The sequence below is a fragment of the Tachypleus tridentatus genome, chromosome 10, assembly GCF_004210375.1.
Source record: "Tachypleus tridentatus isolate NWPU-2018 chromosome 10, ASM421037v1, whole genome shotgun sequence".
NCBI classification, from domain to species: domain Eukaryota; kingdom Metazoa; phylum Arthropoda; class Merostomata; order Xiphosura; family Limulidae; genus Tachypleus; species Tachypleus tridentatus.
In genome coordinates, this window is record NC_134834.1 from 173,950,740 (window position 1) to 173,973,493 (window position 22,754).

The 22,754-nt window shown below is 31.4% G+C and overlaps 1 protein-coding gene across 1 annotated transcript in view; it reads right to left on the bottom strand.

Annotated features, from left to right (window-relative positions):
* LOC143230949 (protein O-mannosyl-transferase Tmtc3-like) overlaps positions 1–22,115 on the bottom strand; it is a 62,151-nt gene extending 40,036 nt beyond the window's left edge. The window contains exons 1-8 of the mRNA XM_076465302.1: positions 22,020–22,115; positions 10,283–10,476; positions 9,730–9,866; positions 8,852–8,933; positions 6,461–6,560; positions 5,062–5,168; positions 4,615–4,754; positions 3,821–4,070 (exon numbers count right to left, since the gene is read on the bottom strand). Of these exons, the coding sequence (XP_076321417.1) occupies positions 3,821–4,070; positions 4,615–4,754; positions 5,062–5,168; positions 6,461–6,560; positions 8,852–8,933; positions 9,730–9,866; positions 10,283–10,462 (996 nt within the window). The 5' untranslated portion in view covers positions 10,463–10,476; positions 22,020–22,115. The remainder of the gene's footprint in view (positions 1–3,820; positions 4,071–4,614; positions 4,755–5,061; positions 5,169–6,460; positions 6,561–8,851; positions 8,934–9,729; positions 9,867–10,282; positions 10,477–22,019) is intronic.
* Positions 22,116–22,754: the final 639 nt, after the last annotated feature.

The following is a 22,754-nucleotide window of genomic DNA, read 5'->3' on the forward strand; positions in this document are numbered from 1 at the left end:
AACTTCACACATTTTAAAACTTGCATGATGGTTTTCAGCATAACTTGTACATTTTGTGATGTTTCTTTCCTTTTTATAGCCTTTTAATTCATGGTTTCTTGCACGTATTATACACAACTGCATTTACACATTCTTCCGCAACATCACCAAATTTTGGAAACTTGAAACATTGTAGTATTAGTGAGGAGGTTTCATATTTTATTCTGAAATGCAAGTATTTTATATTAAGTTCATTTTCAACTAAACTGTTCATACTTTCCACATTTGTCATAAACTGTAATATATGTTGTTTTTTTCAACAGTTCTTTTGCTTTTAATTCTTTCAACTTTATTACATTCAACTCTTTGGCTCTTTAACTCTTCGATGCCTTCATATTGAAGTGAATAATTCACACCTTTTATAGCGATTATTTTAAACTCTGCCTTCTAAAGCCGCCACGATCATTTAAGTTTTTAATAACTAGAAATTACTGATTTGATACTGAATATACGATATTGTGAGCATACTGGACAATGTTAATATTTCCATTAAAACTTGTTATACATCATTTGGATACATACAAAACCAAAAAAAAACAACAAAAAACAATGGACCTAAAAACCATGCCTTGGAGTAATCATACTTCTGATTCAATATCTTTAACTTTAATATATTTTGATCTATTATAAATGGTTTTAATTCAGCGCCAGTATGTTGTTTCTTATCAAATCTATCTATCGTAGATTCCGTAACCAGCTGTTCAGATGTTAAGTGTTCCTTGGAGCAAATTTTATATATTAAATTTTTTTTATTATTTCCCAGAAACTCCAAGAATCTGTTGTTGATTAATATTTCAAGAACTTAAAAAAACAAAGACAGCTTGTCAAGCTTATGGGCTTATAATTAGACGGATCACTCTTAATCCTGTTTGTTTTTGGAATAATGGTTATTACTTTTCCATGGTTATACTGATTTCAATTTCAATGATGGCTTAAACAGATTAGTTATTTTGTTTATTTATCTGCATTTTTTATCATAACATATTGAATACTACCGAAGTCAGGAACTGTGTTCTTATTTATTGTTTTTAAACCACTGAAAATCTCATCTATGCTAATAGAACTGCAGTTGAACTTTAAAGGGTTGTTACATTTATGAATTTCATGATGATTTTTTATGTTAATACGAAAATTTTCCTCTAGTATTAATTCATTCATTATTATAATATTTATACAATTAAACCATTTTTATTAAAAATATGGTTTTTGTCATTTTAAGTAATATTGAACATATATTCTCAAAATATGTCAGCTTGTTACCATTTTTTACTCTTATCATCATATTTTGAATTTAGATAATTTCCGTTATTGTTAGTTTCTTCATTTATAAAATTAAATTTTCTAAAATTATCTATTTCGTTATCCAGATCCTTAATAGAAGTTATCAAAACTTCTACGTTTTTTGCTTTATAATTAAATGTTTAACTATTTTTTGTTGTTCATTAAATAACCGTTTGATAAAGGTACTCTTTCTTTTATATATAGTTTTAATTTGAATAGCGATTCTGATTTCTTCTGTAAAGGTTCATTTATTTTTCGAATATATTTAAGAATACTAACATAAATAGATGTCTTAAACTTATATGAACATATTGGTTCATTTTTCATTATGTGCAATGTAAAAAATTGTAATCATTTAAATTTTCAATAATACCGTCATTAAATTTATCCCAATTTGCTTTTTTAAAATTGTTTCAAATTTTTTACTTTCCCACTTAATTTTTTTATCATGTACTTTGAGAATATCCTACAGGTCTATTTATTCATTTGTGCTTGCAAATTCAATAGTAGTCTTTTAAATTATTTATTATAATATCATCCCAAAATGATTTCTTAAAAATATATTTCCATTTTAATTTCATTGTTTTATATTATACATTTTAATATAACACGAACTGGTAAATGGTCACTGTTAACATAATTACCCACATGAAAAGATTTAATATGCTTATAATATTTATTGGCCGTTATGACGTAATCCAGTATGTCAGACTCGTTAGTCTGACTACAAGTGTAAGTATGAGATGCATTATTCAGTAAAATTAAATCAAAATCATAAATTATATCGGTTAAATAATTGTTTACCTTTTTTTACAACCCCATGATGTGGGGTTACTATTTAAATCTCCATTATTATAATATTTTTCATTGTTATCATGTAATTTCTTAAACAATTTTACCTGGACATTTTTAACGATATATATAAATTTATAATAGTTAATTTCTTGTAATTAATCCATAAATCAATAATTAGTACCTCATTTTCAACTAAATCAATTTATTTCATTAACTTAGTCTATTATTTATCTTTTGACTAATACTACCAGACTTAATGTTTCCGGATATCTTTTCAATAAATTAAAACATAGTCGGTTCAAAAGTTCTTTTGTTAACTTTGTTTCCGAAATACACATGATATCACTGTTATTTACACATGATGTCACTGTTAGTTTCTTCTATGAAGAAACACAGCTTCTCCCTTTTATTAATTAGATCACTTTGAATGTACATCGATACAATATGAATATATTTAATATTCATTTTGTGTATTACTTAACATCCTAACGATTTGTATTTAAAGTTGTAATCACTTTTTCTCAAATAACCTTAGGATTCGAAATTAAATCAACATGATTCTGTACTATATCGCAAACATTTTTTAACAATATCACTTTTGGTTTATTTTTTGATCTCGGGTGTTAATTAAGCCTTGGGATAATTTTTTTTAAAATACAACAATATAAACAACTTATTTCTCAGGTCACTCATAGCCCTATTTAACATAATTTGGCTCGCATATGATTCAACGCTTTCTTTCATAATTGCTGTCCACGTTTTCTTGAATGTCATAGAAGAATTCTTGCTTTTTATTTCTGTGTATTTTACACGACTTAAAACTTGCATGGCGTTTTTCTTTACAATTTGTACATTTAGTGTTATTATTGTTCTCTATACATTCTTATACTTCATGGTTACCAACACACCTTACACTTGGTTGGGTTTACACATTCAGTGCCCAAACTTCTGCCACTTAAAACATTGAAGTATAGGTGGGCAAGATCTATATTATTTTACCTTGTTGTGTAAATATTCAATATTTAAACAATTTATGGTGATTTCTTATGTTTTCAAAAACACTTTAACAGTAGTTTCCTCGCCTGTTTTCCTACATCTGATTATCTCCGTTGAACTACAATCCACCCTCTGATTCAGAAGTTATTCCATTATGTCTTCTGGCATTATGGTATAACTTACGCCTTTTACAACACTAGGGTGACGTTTAGTCTTTAGTAAAGAACTTTTCGGGTATATGATTTCTGATGCTATTCAATTTTCACTATATATAATTTTACTACTATGTTTTTAATTTACAATAATTCTATCCACCAAAAATATTTAGCGAATATAAACTAATCACTTTGCTAATAGGAAAACAAATGTTATCTCCATTCAACGACACAACGACGGCTAACATTGAACTTCTGTCCAGTGGAGATTAATGGCTGTTAAAAAACAAACGTTTGCATACTATTTTTTTTAAAGGTCATAGTTTTTGGTAACTTCCTGAAATCTGAGAACTTCTAGCTTTTTGACCAAGGTAAATTATAAGGTTGTAATTTTTTTTAAATATATATTGCCAAGCCACCAAATACTGACAGTGTTTGCTAAAGTTCCAATAATAAGAAGTGATTTTTATAAGATATTGAATCATTGTCATAACAGATATTCGACCCTACATCTCAAAACTTGAAAGGTAATTTGGTATATTAAATTTTCTTACCGCAAGAAGTGATTTCCATTCCTTTCCTTTAAATACTGTAACACTCAACACGCTGATAAAACCAACATACATTGCGAGTGTACTAATATTTCTGACATCCCAGAATGTTTCTACCAGAGGAATCGTTCCCATCGTCCAATCACAGCACAAGTCATAAGGAAATAGTAATAGCCAAATGTTTTGGGACAATAAATAATTGTAGGTGAGATGTCGTACCGGATATGATGAGACAGAAGCTGGATTATCAAACCTGGAGCACACGAGGATGGATGAGTTCAATAATAACTATATTTTTAAGACAAGATCCAAAATCAGAGCTCAATATGGATAACAAATTATTTCGTTTATGAATTTGAACATTGAATCAAAATATCATAAACAGCATAAAGTGATAAATACAAATGTTAACATTTGTTTTAATTCAAGGAAAGTTTAAAAAATTCGAAACTCCAATTTTAATTTTGGTTGTAACATTCAGAGGTGATTATTTAGAGTTTAATCTGAAGAGTTTCCTGCATGCAATTGGACTTTCAAACAGATAATTATTAAATATAAAAAGTAATAAATGCTTTTTAACAGTTCAAATGTTCACAACAGTTTATTGAATATATTTCATTATATGGATTTTTTTTTAGAATCAATGAACAGAAATAATTATTAATTTGCTCAGACATTCCTGATTAAGAATAGCAAGTAACTGAATAATCCCCCTTCGGCTAAAAATCGATATTAAAAGAAATTCTGTTAAAGAAACGACAAACTTACAACTGTAAAAAAGCGTCATTTTTATTAACCTGTTAAAAACTGGTAATTTCCATCCCATCAGTTTTAATCGTAGAGTTAAAAGAAAACCAACAGACACGAGGAGAAATCCTACTCTCCAGAGGGACTGTCGTATCCATGGAGAAAACATCCTTTTACCTAGCGGGATGTGCTTCAAGATATGAAATAGAGAGATAATATGCTGAATTAAAGAATTATCAATGGTTCTAGTTCAACAAACATTGTGATATAGGATTTTATGGACAAGTGAGTTTTCCAAAAATGAATAGCTTGAAGTACAGTAACAAAATATTTATTTCATTATCTTATTAATACAAAGTTTCTTTTTAAAATGCGAATAACATTTTTTATTCTAGAAAATAACACTTTCGTGGTTGATTAAGCCACTTTCAACACATATTTTATTAAATCAACATTTCGCTTCTTTACTTTAGAGTGAAAGAAAAAAGCAAGCTCACATGAGCTAAGTCATAGATACTGCAGACGATCAAAACTGTTAAACACTGTTCTTTGCAAAGCATTCCTGTTACGCCCATTGTTAAGGTTTCTAAACAACAGCGCCATCCTGCCAGAAAAAATGGATAACGTAAGTTAATTTCGTTCGTATACATCAATTTCTTCCAAACAATATATTATTATTCGATTATGCCATTTAATACACTAAACCATGATACTGAACGCCAAAATAAAGATTACAAAAATACATTATTTTAAAATTTGTTCTTAAGATTTATTTATTATACATAAGAGTGAGTGTGCTTTTATTGTAGCAAGGCTACATCAGGTTATCTGTTGAGTTCACCAAGGTGGAATCGGACCCCTGATTTGAGGGTTGTAAATCCGTAGACTTACCGCTGTACCAGCAGGGAACTGTCAGATATAAGATCATTAAGAAACGCACTAATACCAGATAATTTTTAACCTGGTTTAACCATGTACTGACCTATAAACTTATGTATGTGATATTTTAAGAGGGACGTTACCCAGGTTTGTGGACTCATGTACAATAAGTCGTATCATACTATTTTAATAGTTAGTTGATGCTGTTGGGCTTGCAATGATTTTTTCTTTTATACACCCAGCTGCTTTGCACTATGGTGTAACATTATACACTCAGTTGGTGAGTATTATGGCGTGCCCGATCAATAAGCGTTAATCACAATTACAGCTTCTCATGTTTATAGTATACCAACTTTAGCAAACCAATATATATTGTATTTTGGTGCATCGCATTGGTTACATTTATAGGCGTGAGGAAAGTTTCTAGAAATTTAAGTCTGCAGAACAGTATTGACTAGGATGATTCTTACACGCGAGAACTTTCTACAACTTTAGCAAATAGGCGGGAATTTCATGATACAGATTTAACAGTATAAGTTATGTACAATTATAAATATACATTTAACTTAAACAAACATCGATATTAAAATAGATATATGATAGTAAATCCATCAAAAAATATTATTCCTTCTCTGCATTAACATATGCAAAATTTTCTTGAAGGTTAAAATTAATCCATTGTAATACTAAAATCACTTCATATTAACCGCTGGAAATCTAGAATCCGTTGCTTAACTCACTAATTTATTTTCTTTTTATTGATATCTGCGGACTTACACCTCTATAAACGGGGTTTTAATACTATTGTGTAACTTTGTGCTTAATTCCAACCAATCAATCAATCAAACCTTTTATCGGTTCATCACTCACTGTTTAAACATAAGTTTGAAATTATTTGCTGATCATTATTATAACGAATTATTTATGTTTTAGAGCAAAAAAGATAATATCTTCCACAATAGAAAGCTCTTGATCATACCTGTTTACAGCTTTACATGTCCGACTCTACTACTATACCTTTATATTCACGTTTTCGAATTTCTTGTACGTAACGGATAAAGGCACTAACGAAGAAAATTGCTGATAGAATTTCTGCTCTACCTACGACACTGGCCACCTAAATTATACAATCATGCATGTATTATAAGTTCAAAAATTATCCTTTACTTATCATCATGTTCAAAGAGTCAAATTTTTTATAACAGTAACGAATGTAGTACTGATATATCGTACAGCATTCACTTAATTGAACCAAAAAAGTGTTATCACACAATAATGTAGCCATTAAACTGTTTTCATTTTTATCCTGGAAGTACACATCTCTCCTTTTAACAGTTTTTAAAGAATAACCTAAATAACATTATTTTGCAAAATCACATTAAAATTAAATATTTGAGATTTAGTAAACATTATTACTTACATATCATGACTATTCAATTTAATCACAAGTAACCATTTTTAATGCATTGTTATACAAAATTGTACATAATTATTACTCGGTGTTTAACAAAGGATTATAAGGCTTCAACCAACCAAGACAATATTTATAAAATTATTGAACGTTTTTGTAGATTTTTTGACAGTATAACTTGAGCCAGCGCTGTAACGTGTTTCATGCGTTGTTAAAATTTTGTACAAGAAATTACAGAACTTGAATTTTTAAAATATAGAATTTCCTTAAGTAATTGTTTTTATTTACTTTAATGACATACGTCTGAAAGCAATTTCGTTTGTTTCCGTGTTATTTTATAAGAAAACAATGCATAAAACAATCAATAACTAAATGAATACGTACGACCTGAATGAGTATCGAATGAAAACTAATGTATCGTGGATTACGAACCGCCTCAGCGTGTATAAAAAAAAACTAATGTAACGTGGATTACGAACCGCCTCAGCGTGTATAAAAGAAAACTAATGTATCGTGGATTACGAACCGCCTCAGCGTGTATAAAAGAAAACTAAAATATCGCGGATTACGAACCACCTCAGCGTGTATAAAAGAAAACTAATGTACCGTGGATTACGAACCGCCTCAGCGTGTATAAATGAAAACTAATGTATCGTGGATAACAAACGCCTCAGCGTGTATAAAAGAAAACTAATGTATCGTGGATTACGAACCGCCTCAGCGTGTATAAAAGAAAACTAATGTATCGTGGATTACGAACCGTCTCAGTGTACTTTGGACGAAAACTTATATAACGTAGGTCATGCACCGCCTCAGTGCGTGTGGGATAAAACTAATAAAACATGGATTACTACTTACCGCCTCAATGTATTTGGGATAAAACTAATAAAACATGGATTACTTACCGCCTCAGTGTGTGTGGGATAAAACTAATAAAACATGGATTACGAACCGCCTCAGCGTGTGTGGGATAAAACTAATAAAACATGGATTACTTACCGCCTCAGTGTGTGTAAATAAAACTAAAACATGGATTACTTACCGCCTCAGTGTGTGTGGGATAAAACTAATAAAACATGGATTACTTACCGCCTCAGTGTGTGTGGGATAAAACTAATAAAACATGGATTACTACTTACCGCCTCAATGTATTTGGGATAAAACTAATAAAACATGGATTACTACTTACCGCCTCAATGTATTTGGGATAAAACTAATAAAACATGGATTACTTACCGCCTCAGTGTGTGTGGGATAAAACTAATAAAACATGGATTACTTACCGCCTCAGTGCGTGTGGGATAAAACTAATAAAACATGGATTACTTACCGCCTCAGTGTGTGTGGGATAAAACTAATAAAACATGGATTACTTACCGCCTCAGTGTGTGTGGGATAAAACTAATAAAACATGGATTACTTACCGCCTCAGTGTGTGTGGGATAAAACTAATAAAACATGGATTACTTACCGCCTCAGTGTGTGTGGGATAAAACTAATAAAACATGGATTACTTACCGCCTCAGTGTGTGTGGGATAAAACTAATAAAACATGGATTACTACTTACCGCCTCAATGTATTTGGGATAAAACTAATAAAACATGGATTACTTACCGCCTCAGTGTGTGTGGGATAAAACTAATAAAACATGGATTACTTACCGCCTCAGTGTGTGTGGGATAAAACTAATAAAACATGGATTACTACTTACCGCCTCAATGTATTTGGGATAAAACTAATAAAACATGGATTACTTACCGCCTCAGTCCGTGTGGGATAAAACTAATAAAACATGGATTACTTACCGCCTCAGTGTGTGTGGGATAAAACTAATAAAACATGGATTACTTACCGCCTCAGTGTGTGTGGGATAAAACTAATAAAACATGGATTACTTACCGCCTCAGTCCGTGTGGGATAAAACTAATAAAACATGGATTACTACTTACCGCCTCAATGTATTTGGGATAAAACTAATAAAACATGGATTACTTACCGCCTCAGTGTGTATGGGATGGACGGAAAAGAGCAATGCTGCGACAAGGCTGGTAAGATGCGATAAAAACAGGTTGCACATTCTTGATAACAATAAAGAAAACAAAACAAATGGTAAGTCGTACATTAATATAAGTTATCATTTTAATCTTTCGGTTCCAGTTATCAGGCTTTTTATATAATGCGTATTATGAGCATCAGCTATATGCTTTGATTTAACTTTCAAGTGAATTAAATTGTTTTATTCTGTTCATACAAGAAAGTGTGCATTGACAAATTCTGAACAGATACTAGTATTAAGAAAAGATAATTTCGAATGCCAAATACACAATAAATTCTGGTTACGATGAAAACAGATTTTAAAACCATGTAAACAAACAAAATCAAACAAGTTGCTGTCTCTCTCTCTCCCTCTGAAATACATTTAGGCTTACTTGTATGAACCAAACAGAAGCACAATACCGCTACGTTGTGAACGTTTCGAGAGGCATGAAATTGAATGGGCCATTAATTTCATAATAACCTGACGGCTCATATCTTAACTGTAAACTTGCAAACACGCTCTCGCACAGGATATAATATAAATGTGTAATGATAGAGTTTCATATATTACCTGTGGAATATCAGACCCAATATAGCAGAGGGTAACACACTGATTACACGAGTTTAAAGTTTGTTTTGCTTTGGAATAGTATAGAATGCAGTAAAGAGCAAGACAATGATACACGTTAACCCACTGGTTCGTGCTTGAATTACGTAAATTTATACACTCTATAGAATATAATAAGACACTAGATACATTTTAAATTATAGTTTTACATTTTATCTAAGAATAGTGTGAAGCAGGAATTTAGTAAAACACTCATTTTCATGTTTTACCTTTGAAACAGTAGACACACTGAAATGTGGAGCAACACGTTGACTACGTGATAACCTAATGGATGTAATCCGTGGAAAATGTAGTTCAATCGAAAAGTGAGAACTGTTAAAGGACGATATGATTTATGGCTTTGTTCCTAAAATAATAATGAAAACAGTAATTATACTTCTTTTAAACATAAAAACACTTATTTCCTAATTTACTACCAGATAATTAAAACAATGTATCGTTAAATAGTTTTATTGGAATTTTTTGTTTAATGTTAAATTATTCGGAAGAATATTTTGATATTTGAAAGGTTTATAAAGCATCAAAATGTAATTAACGAGTTTTTCATCCGGATGTACAATAACTTTCCATTTTGTTTTTAGGAAAAATTGAGGCCTTATGATCACTTTACTTAGTGCGTTCAGTGTTTTAACCTTATTTTTTTCCCAAAGTGAACAAAAAAGAAGTTGGGCGGGTGACTTAAAAAAAGAAATTAAATTAACTCTCAAATTATTCTGTGTATTTTGTTCTCTGGAAATAGTATTCTCGAAAAACAAACCGAACCTTGTGCAATGGAGTTCCCCAGAAATCGTTAAAAAGCAGATTTAAGGAGGACATTGTTGATCGGACGTCACGATTTTCTCTGATGGCAACAATGTCATCAAACACTAACCCTCCTCTCAATGACGTCATCTGTACAGTTATGGCTGTGATTGTTACAATCAACTTGTACATGTTTGTCATGATCTTTTTCACCCCTATAAAGAAAAAAGGTTAAAATACAGTCTAAAGAGAGATATTTTCCAGGACAAAACATGTTGCATTTATTATTTTATTAATATTTGAGGTTATTTTACTCTTATTTACGTAAAGTGTGAAGTTTACTGATTGAATATTACATGTAAACCTTAATTCGAGAAAAATGTATAACATGATTTCTTTAACTAGCAAAATCTAAAGTATGCCCCTTTTATTTAAAAAAAAACTTTATAAATTTATCGATCAATAGTAAATTGCAATTGGCTATTATAATAACTAACTAAAGGTCAAAACCATATGGTCATAACAATATTATCAAATTTGCATTTCTGGATGACAAAAATAAACTGACTGTTGCATTATTATCCAAATATTGAAGCTAATATTAAAACTTGTTTTTCCTTACCATATTACCGATTGAATCATGTCTCACTTATTCAGGGATAAGTAAATTATGCAAACAAAGAATTAGGAAGATACGAAAGATCAAGCTTCTGAATAACATGTGATATTCAGGCGAACAGCATAATAGAAACAAGATATTCAAATACTTAGCAGGCTTAAGATCATTTATACAATCATGTGCGTGGAATAATAATGTTCCAGTGTTTTGTTATTATTATTGTTGTTGTTGTTTTGCTGATTCCTGGAAAAATATTTTATCTTTCACAGTTTTTATCGGCGACAACGAACACTATGCAAGTGTAACTTTTCGCTAAATTGTAACGCCCAGTATTATTTTGCCAAGTACTACATTTACGAAAGTGAGAAGAAATATAACGATTAGCAATGTGTAGAGACAGAATGCCTGCCATTAAAATGTAAACTGCTGTACAGATATACTGGAGTTTATTTATAACCGTATAAATATACACTGGGGACATATATTTTCACACATACATTTTTGTTCGCCAGCAGTTTCTAGTTGTGCCTGACAGCGCTGTGAGGGTAACCATTTCACGTTATTACATGCATAATTTACCAGGGCCGTTTGATAACACGGACTTTAACACTAGCATTTGGAAACGAAAGAGCAGTATTCATTAGTTTGTGTACGAGAACCGAATGTTCAAACTATGGACTACTGATGTTTTTATAAGCAATTCTTTATTTTTATTGTCAAAGCTACAAGCTCGATTCAGTGTTTCTGAAATAAACGAATGTATATATGGTATAAAAACAACTAGTATTTTATTATAAGATAGGCAGATCGACACGCACACGTAGAAAATAGAAACAAAAATGTAATATAGATAGACAGAAAATTAGATACGTCACAAACACAGTCTAGCATTCTGAATCCCTATTGTCTTACAATAACTTTGTTCAGCGGAAAGAAGGCATAGTGGTCGAAAATAACCATAATACTTCTGTAACATTACTTCTTCCAGATGCCAATAACCAGAGAATTTGCTGATACATATAACATATATAAAAACTACAATATAATCATTCATTAATTCTTTGCAATACCCTTCTCTAATGCAGTATTTATAAGTAGTTACTTTAACCCCGATGGAAAATATATAGATATACAGATTTTGATACAGAGACAGCCAGTTTTTCTAACAAATTAGCGGAACGGTAATGATATATCTCCGATTAATACAATTCAACACAAACTTTGTAGTTTCACTTGTAATTTCCAATTTTCCAACGTTTAGTTTATTGTACTATTATAACAACGTTTATTTCATCTTTTGTAAAGGAACAGAAACGTTATATTACCAAAGTTCATGACTGAAAAACATGCTTGCAAGAAAAATATTACGAAAATCAGAAAACGTAAAATTCAAGTAGTGGCAGATGAAATAATCAATAAAAAAATGAATTAACATTGAGCTCACCGCTATTTTAGGAAGATTATTCCTGGAATAACATCAATAGTAAAAGAACAAACAATGTGCAGGGCTGGTGTTTGTTTGCAGTATTACACGCAGATTTTAGTTCTAAATGTTTATTTCAAGTGGCCATTAGCAGCGTTGGAACATAATTGTAATAACAATTTAATGTATGTGTAACCAAGATGATGCGTTTGATAAAACACGCCCTCAGCACGCAAGAGAGGTCGCTACACGTGCATTGCACTTAACACAATATAGTGACTAGACACATAAATGTAAGCTTAAAAGTATTGATTGATTTTGACATAAAAGATGACACTCAGTCAGTTAGACATTTAGCATAGTTGACTAGAGTTTCTTACTTGTTACTTCAAATACTGTTCGCAGCAATGTATGAAAAGTTGCTTGTAGTATAGGTCTGAAAACTTTAGGCATATCTCTGAAAATACTCTATTCTAAAACACAAATCTAACTGCTCAGCCACATTAAGAATATATATTTGAAGATACAGATTTTACAACGAATATGGTTCTATCAATAAAACAAATCTAATGAAACAAGCCACATGAAAAAGATGCCATTTCGTTCGTAATCACAAATTTTATGACTCAAGCCATATCACAAGAATACCATTCCAGGTAAAACAGACAGGATCACACATACAGGTAAATGAATTATAAAAAGGATTCAAGCCTCAAATACTTTCTGATAGCTCATTTTGTTCAGAAGAAGAATAAACAAAAGTGACGTTCTATTCGAAGATATAGGATGAAGTCAAGAATACCGTATCCAAACAATGGTTGGTTACACATGCTGTCAAAATTAATACATAAACATTTGTGTATGCACATTAATTTTAAAACATGACATTAAATAAGTCTCGCTATCAGTGTTTCATTAATTATACAATTGTTAATTAAGTTTTGTTATGTCTGAAATAAGCTAAAGGTGTACTGTATGTTCAAGAAAGAACAGTTAGGTTTATAATTAGAACTCTGATTAATTGGCCTTGAATCTGACGAGTACAATATATCCTTTCGTATTTTTTTAAAATGTAGTCCATTGCATTCTTTGTAATAACAACACCAAACAACTTGATATATCAATTACAAAAAACGTTTCGTATACTGACGATTGAGAACTTAATGTTACCTGATGTTGTTTGTTTTATGACAGATAAATAAAGCCACCTCAATACAAATATAAACAATGTTTTTAATGAACTTGTATTCAAAACTCTAATGATCAAGTTTAAAACTGTTATGTATGAAGTAGGTTGAATGTCAGCAAAACCTGCAAAAAAATTGTATAAAAATTGCAATTTGCTGATAATATAAACATTCAACCCGCTAATTCAGTGTTTAGTAGAAGCATCTTTGGTAGCAATTGCTGATGCGAGTCTTTTTTGATTGGTCTGAAGTGGTTGAACAGTAAATTCTAAATGGAAAAGAAATACTTGTTACTTTCTGAATACGTATTGTCATACATGCAGCTCGGGGCCCGATATGGCTAAGCGTGTTAAGGCGCTCGACTTGTAATCCGAGGGTTGCGGGTTCGAATCCCGGTCGCACCAGACATGGTCGCCCTCACAGCCGTGGGGGCGTTATAATGTTACGATCAATCCTACTATTCGTTGGTAAAAGAGTAGCCCAAGAGTTGACGGTGGGTGGTGATGACTAGCTGCCCTCCCTCTAGTCTTACACCGCTAAATTAGGGACGGCCAGCACAAATAGCCCTCGAGTAGCTTTGCGCGAAATTAAAAAAACAAAAAAAACATGCAGATCGAATAATTATAATAAACTCCCAGTAAAAGTTATGTTACTGTTCATTGTAATTCTTTATAGATTGACAGACTACTAAACTTCGTTGTATTTTGTTATATAGTTACTGATAAAACGTATTTAGTAATTTTTCTCCTGTAAGATTGAAGCAGAAACTAAAATACCTTTATCAGGTTTTCATGGCTGGATTCCTTTCAGTCAGTGTCTGTGGCTTGTTCACGATAAATTTCAAAACTAAACGGATAGCACGCAATTAATTTGTTTTCAAATAAAGCCAGAGGTATGTATAAAACTTCTTTACCCTGTTAGTTACTAGTTATATCCATACCTTTAAATAATTCTCTTTTCATCAAAGTCAACACTGGCGAGTTCAGTTACACTAGAACACAAATTGTTCTCTATCTCTGTTATTACAATACAGTTAATTCACACGCAGTGTAACTTCAGTTTCACTAACTTCCTCATTTCTATATCTGCACATAATACGCGACAGAAAAATCTAGAAGTACATAACTCTCTAGAAACAATAATATTGCACGTAATGAGACAAATTTAGAAGCTTGAAGTAGCATTACAAATCCTTTCTACAATAATTAAACTACATACATAAAGTACGACTCTTATAGAGTCAGATGACGAAATTTGCCGTAATTATCACTTAAAATAATTAACTATTAACGGTCATTAAAAATATATTACTAAATATTCTAAATAATAACTCTTAAACTGAACAGTCTTGTATAAAAAGAAATTAAATTATTATTACAGTCAAGCATTTCTTCTGTGGCACATGACAAAATCTAAATCAAAAGAAAAATATGGCACTATTTATGTAATATATATATATACTTACACACAAATAAAGAAAAGAGAAAATACATATATCTATGTTGAATAAATATATATAAAAAGTCAACAAATGTCAAAAAGGGGAAGACAGAAAGGAAATGCAATTAATTTAAATATGTAGAAACTGGAGATGAAGGACAAATACTTTGAACTCCATGTACAAGTCGTATTCCATGAGATGAAGGACAAATACTTTGAACTCCATGTACAAGTCGTATTCCATGAGATGAAGGACAAATACTTTGAACCACATGTACAAGTCGTATTCCATGAGATGAAGGACAAATACTTTGAACCACATGTACAAGTCGTATTCCATGAGATGAAGGACAAATACTTTGAACCACATGTACAAGTCGTATTCCATGAGATGAAGGACAAATACTTTGAACCACATGTACAAGTCGTATTCCATGAGATGAAGGACAAATACTTTGAACCACATGTACAAGTCGTATTCCATGAGATGAAGGACAAATACTTTGAACCACATGTACAAGTCGTATTCCATGAGATGAAGGACAAATACTTTGAACCACATGTACAAGTCGTATTCCATGAGATGAAGGACAAATACTTTGAACCACATGTACAAGTCGTATTCCATGAGATGAAGGACAAATACTTTGAACCACATGTACAAGTCGTATTCCATGAGATGAAGGACAAATACTTTGAACCACATGTACCATTCCATGAGATGAAGGACAAATACTTTGAACCACATGTACAAGTTGTATTCCATGAGATGAAGGACAAATACTTTGAACCACATGTATAAGTCGTATTCCATGAGATGAAGGACAAATACTTTGAACCACATGTATAAGTCGTATTCCATGAGATGAAGGACAAATACTTTGAACCACATGTACAAGTTGTATTCCATAATTCAAAATGGGCAAGGCTCACAGTAACATTATTACGGTAACGGAGAGAGACTTGAGTATTTTATGTATGAAAAAATAGATATGGATATTTCTTAATGATGAAATGAAAGAGACAAGTGAGTGGTGAAGAACTCACTTTTACTAAGAGCTCAATGAAATAAACAAATAAAATGCGCTAAAATAAGAAATAATAAGTAGAATATATAAATAATGAAAATTGTAATTTTTTACATTTTTCTGAAATAAATTACATATACAAACTATTATAAGTGTTAATAAAAAATCTTATAGAAAAGTATTCCACATCAAGTGTTAAAACTTAAGATAAAAATGAAAAACTGCTTTACGTTACTTTTACTTTCCATGCAACTCACCAATCACAAAACTAGGACATTAACGTGGAAAGGAATCTCTGATGTTTGTGACATATAAGGCAGTGTAGAATGCAATAGAACGACCCTTTAAAACAGTAAATAGAATTTTTGAAAGAATTCTGCTCCAAACACTTAACACCTAGGGTTGAATTAGTACATGCCATAGATTAATTAATATATTCGAATTTACAACTTTAGAAAATGTATTTCTTTAATATAAAAATGCTCCTATGTGACACCTGCAAATTAAAAAAGTTCAATGTGTGAAAAAAACTGGGCAAAAATGAAATATGCGTTTATGTTTTCTTATAGCAAAGTCATAAAGTTATCTGCTTAGTCTGCAAAGGGGAATCGAACCCCTGATTTTAACGTTGTAAATCCGTAGACTTACCGCTGTACCAGCGGGGGACTTACTAACAATGAAAGCCAAGATAAGTCGATGCGGTATGATACAGCTCAAGGTAACAATGCATCACTTTTTGAGCAAGTTTTCGATCTAAACATTTGATTAATAGGATGAATAAAAGTCAACAACAGAAAGGTTCTGATGATTGACCTCATCAGGTATCGTCGCCATTTTAAAATATATCTTAGTAAGACAAGAATTGTTTGTTTTTGAAATTCGCGCAAAGCTACACGAAGGCTATCTGCGCTAGCTGTCCCTAATATAGTAGTGTAAGACTAGAGGGAAGGCAGCTAGTCATCACTACCCACTGCTAACTGTTGGGCTACTCTTTTACCAACAAATAGTTGGAATGACCGTCACATTATAACGCTCCCATGGCTGAAAGGGCAATTATGTTTGGTGTGACGGGGATTCAATCTTGCGACCCTCGGATTACGAGTCGAGCGCCTTAACTAACGGGCCATAAGACAAGAAAAGTTTGAAAAAGAGAGAGAAAACTGGTACGTGTAAGTAGGAGAAGAAAAACTGGTATGTGTAAGTAGGAGAAGAAAAACTGGTCGAATAATTCTGTTTGAAAATATCTGTAAAAATCTGAAATTAAAATTAAATACTGAAAGAGTGGCCATTTCAACCGTAGGATTGGTAAAAGTTTTTAGATTTTTAGATTCGTGTGTTAAGAATATCCTTTATTGAAGCAAACGTTTGCTTTAAGAAATTAACTTTCAGCTTGTAGAGAAACATGTTAAAAGAAATTATGTAAGTTTTGTCTAATAAATGAAGGTAAAAGATGTAACTAGTATATGGTCATCAGAATTTTAATGGGAAGTAAAATGCGGGTACATTAATTTGGGAAGTGTTTTAAGAGCAATATCGTTAGGAATGTGTGAAATATTGGTGTAAAGTAGAAAGAAAATGTAATTACAAATAAGATGTAGAAAGAAAGGCTAAGTGTAATAACCCTGAAGGATTTGCCTGAAAGAAGAAGAGGACAAATAGATGGCGAACATCGGTCTGAAAAAAACAGAATGAAGAGTTAATGCAACCAAAGAGTGATGAATATATCAGTGGAAAAGGAAAAAAAAAAACAGGCAGCGAACGTCTATATTAAGGGGTAGTGGATATACAGGTGAAATATACCTGAGTACATGAGAATAGACAGGTAAGGGCCATCTTACTAATGTAGGAAGAGAATGAATGGATAACGAACACTTAAGTGAAACACAAAACAGAAGAAAGGCGAGAAACACCTGCGTAGAAGATAAAGTTGAGGAATATCTTAATGTAATGGGAAGAAATTAAACAATTAATGGGCGTATTAGTAGAGGAAAAACAGAGTAGTCAAGTGAAAAACTCATGTATAGAAGGGAAAAGCATGAACCGGTTGTTGTTAGAGGAGATACCTAAAGTCCAACGAGTTAGAGTGGAACGTTAGACAAATGAATTGAATGTTATTTACTTCTATAACTTCCAGTGGCAAAGCGAACTCAGAACACTAGAAACCGGATTTCGATACTCAATGTGGGCAGAGCACAGATAGTCCACTATGAAGCTTTGTGCTAAATTACAAACAATATACAATACTTCTCACCTTTTGAAAAACACTTATCATTTGAAATAATATTAGTTTACGACACATAAAAGAAGTGATCGTTCATAATTTTTTTCTCCCTATGAATTTACAGAAATTTAAAAAACAACAAAACTAAATACAGTAATTTGACACGAAATTGTTTGGTCCATATTCTTTGTCTATAAAAATGATAAGAGGGAGTTTTTAAATACAAGGTTTAAACCATAGTATTAATAAAGTCGTAAAAAGATTAAGGGGTGTACTTTTATTTCCTAATAAAAGAAACAAGAAACTCACGAAAGTAAGTGAATTAACAAAGTAAATAAATAAATATTGAAAAACTTTTCGACTTTAATTGAAATACATAGCTGTTCCATGTTTGAGAGAATTATGAAAATTATTATGATTATGAATTCTAAATGTCAAGTGATATATATGTACAAACATAACTGTTTAAGTTTCACGCGAGTGTTATGATTTAACTATAGGGCTTTGTAGAAGCGATATTTTATTGCAGGCTTGTTTATAAACTGTTTTATAATCACACGATATGTAGTTTACTTGTTGTGATATGGCGATTGTTGTACTATTACGTCATATTACCAGAACCTTTAAGATTTTCTAATTGTTTTAATTAAGTATTATTGTATCATAATATCTCTTCGTGTTTGGAACATTATAGGTTTCAGTCGGGCTATAAATACATGCCAAAAGTGTAATTTTGCTTAGTTAGCTATATAGAGATAGAACTAGACCATGTGATTATGAGTTTAGCTATAAAGTGCGTATAGTGGCGTATTTTAAAGGTAAATTATCACAGGTTGTACTGTAGTAACGGGGTTGAGAAAATAAACTGTCTTGTTAATTGTACTCTATTGTAATTGAATCAACATGTGTATATACTATGAAGAAAATTTAACGACCTGGATACAACTGTGGTAACCAATAATTATGTTGTTAATTTTAGAAATAAATAAAAAATCCTTGTCCTTTTTACATGTTTTGGTAAGTTTTTCACCAGAAAAGAAAATTATAACTGACATTTTTGTAAACGTACAAACTCACTTCAATATGTAAATTTTTTTCAGTAATCACCCCAAACATATAACATTAAATATTCCTGAAAACCTTGTGTATCGCTTGATTTTCAGTGAAAATATGAGAGTTAAAAGATTATTAAAACTAAGTAAATTCTTAGTTTACTGTTTTTATCTGGAAAAAGTTAGATAGAGGTTTTGAAATTACTAAGAATAACATTTTGATATTAAAAAAAACAACAACATTTAAACAGAGAGATTACTAAACCTAAAAGATAATATTATACCTTTTGCAGTAACTCATTAAACAAATTTACATATTAATATCTCATTTGTTAATACCCAGTTAAAATAGCAGATAAACATTGAAAGATATATTCAAAGTCAATAAATATATTATATCAAGAACACAACTTAAATTTGTATAGGTTATTGAATAAATTTACAAAAAATAGAATTTTCTAAAGGAAGTATTATTTTAGTTGTGAAAGGAAATACTGTGTTTTATGTACTTTCGAAGGACTTATTATTTTAGGATCTTGTTTTGAATTTCTCAAAATCTACAGGAGAGCTATCTGCCCTAGCCTTTCCTAATTTAGCAGTGATAGAATAGAAGGATAGCAGCTATTCAACAGTACCCACCGCCAAGTATTGAGCTACTCTTTTATCAACAAATAGTGAAATTAACTGTCACATTATTACGTTTCCTCGGCTGATAGGGTGAGCATGTTCGGTGACAGAGCTTCAAATCCACCATCTTTGTATTGCAAGTCGAGTACCTTAACTACAACGTCATGATAGACATCGAAACGAACGAATAGCAGAAATAAATGTTGGCAAGTATATTGCCTTCAGTATTTTAGTCATTAATATGAAAAAAGAAACAACACAAACAAATCAACAAACAATTCAATTAGGTTAGCCCTAGTAGGTTTTATGAAAAAGGAAACTGTGAGATACCAAAATCCAATCCACAAATTGTTTTTGTGCGATTACTGGAGAACACAAAAGGAACATTTGGGACGTGTATTCGATGTTTGAAGTAAACGAGGGATAAGATTAAACTCATTGCTTGAGGCCCTGAGTTGCTGGTTGTGTTTTGACTCAGCGCAAAAAAATAAGATATGTGAGAAGCCATCAGGCAGGGCCGGATTATTTATTAAGCAATTGGCACAGTGCCTAGGGCCTACGAAATCTATGAGCCTATGAAAATGTTTTCTTAAAAGTTAATCATAGAGAACCAAAAATAATAAGCATAAAACATGAAAAACACATTCGACTGTAAAACGTTGTTACATTTTTAAGTTATACGACATATTTTTGTATATACTCATTAGTTTGAGTACTCAGATTTACCTAAGTACACAGCTGATATTTAACTACAGTGTATTGACACGCATAAACAGCAAGTATACATTATTCGCATATAAATACCTAATTTTCAAACCAGAAACACCGTTACTTCTCAAACAAAATGCGGACAAACAAACAAACCAATCAAAACATTGAAGATGAAATAGTTATTTTTTCCTCTTTTTAATTTATTGATCGTCAATAAGTTTTAAAAACTAAATATAAATCTTTCCATTTTTTAAAACGGCGAAATATTTGATTATTTTATCCACATCTAAGCCATTTTTAATAGAATTCAATATATTGCAGGGTATTAGTATATTATTGATAAAGATATTAATTCATACAGTGTTCGCGCTGTCTACTTAAAATATCTACAATTTATATAACTTGTGGATTAACTTATACGGCTGGTAAGGCCTACGAACAAAAGGTGCCTAGGCCCTGCGATCGTTTCGATTCAAAACTGGTATAAGTTGTGCATTTTTTTAATCTTTGGTATTTATATTTTATTATTTTATGAAGTATGATAGAGATATTGATCTATGTTTTAATATTTTGAGTAGTGCTGTGTTTCATTTTGTTTTGTAAACTCAAAAACTTCATTCATATTTGGAACTCCTAAAGTATAATATCTGTTTAAGTTCAGTCATTTAACTATCTTTTGAGGAGAGCATTGTAATGAATCGTGGGGTACAGCGTGGCCTAAGAAAAATAATATAATAGATTCATCATATAAAAAAACTTAAGTTGAAGATGTCTTATTACAAAGGGATGAAAATCCAAGTCTCCCGGTGGAACAGCGGTAAGTCTTCGAATTTATAACGCTAAAATAAAGGATTCGATTACTCTCGGTGGACACAGCAGATAACCTAATGTGGCTTTGCTATAACAAAACATACACACATTAAAACTCAGTATCTCAAGCATTTACGAACAGCGGACCTGTCTTCTTCAGAGGTAAAATGGTAATAGATACATGGTTTTATATACAGTGATTCTTTAATTTATATTAATGCGCCAAAGGAGAAACAAATAAATATATCTGCCCATCTGTTTACTTCCATCGGTGTGGATTTACTAAGAGAAAGTATAATATAAGTAATATGACCATGCGTTTGAAGTACGAAAAGCTAAACCCTGTCTGTTCTATAACAAAACACTGAACCCAACATTAGACGGAAAATATACTCTATATAAAGAGCTAGAGCATGTTTTTCCAGGAATATTTAATTTATGTATGTCAATATATTAAATATTGTTTCTTTTTTATTTGTGTTAAACAGCCTTGACATAATTTAAGAAGTTTTAAACAATAGCCTACTTACTTTAATAATTTATTAAACTTTATCATTGAAAAAAAATGTGTATATTAAAGTAATAAAAGAAACTGATGAGTTTCGAACTTTCCAAAAGAACTATGACAATCTAAACTTACCTACTGAAAAGATTAAAAAGTTCAATAAACTAACAGATGCACTTTTCTTCTCTACTGTTTAACGAAAGATTCCAGTATTTACTTTCCCTTTGCAGTATCTCGTGGTCAATAACTACTTTAGTAAACTTGTGTCATTATTTATACCTTTGTACCTTGTGCAATCCGTAGCGACCTCAGGCGGAAGTAGAGTTAACTTTATATTGTGCATGTGTAAGTGTACCGATTATATATCTACACATAATATCTCTGGTCTCAGGATTCAAGAATCACGTATTTAATGCTTTTAGGAAGCACATAGCGGATATTTATAATTATCATCTGTGCGCAACGCTTTGACACATTTAGTCATTTTACAGCTTTTATTGCGTTATTTAGTTTCGCTTTGTAACTTATAAGATAGTTTGTGTACCTTAATAATGTTAATATGGTATACCTAATGATAATGAAAGCACTTGCCTTGTTAGATAAGATATGTAAATAGATTAGTTGGGCTTATGTCGAATTTCGCGCAAAGTTTATTTGTTTGTTTGCTCTGAATTAAGCACAAAGCTACACAATGACCTATCTGTGCTCTGCCCACCACGGGTATCGAAACAAGGTTTGTAGTGGTGTGAGTCCACAGATATACCACTGTGCCAATGGGTGAGGGAAGGGGGGGTCGCGCAAAGTTATATGTGGGCTACCTGCACTGTTCATCCTTAACATAACAGTGTGAGACTAGAGAAAGAAGGCAAC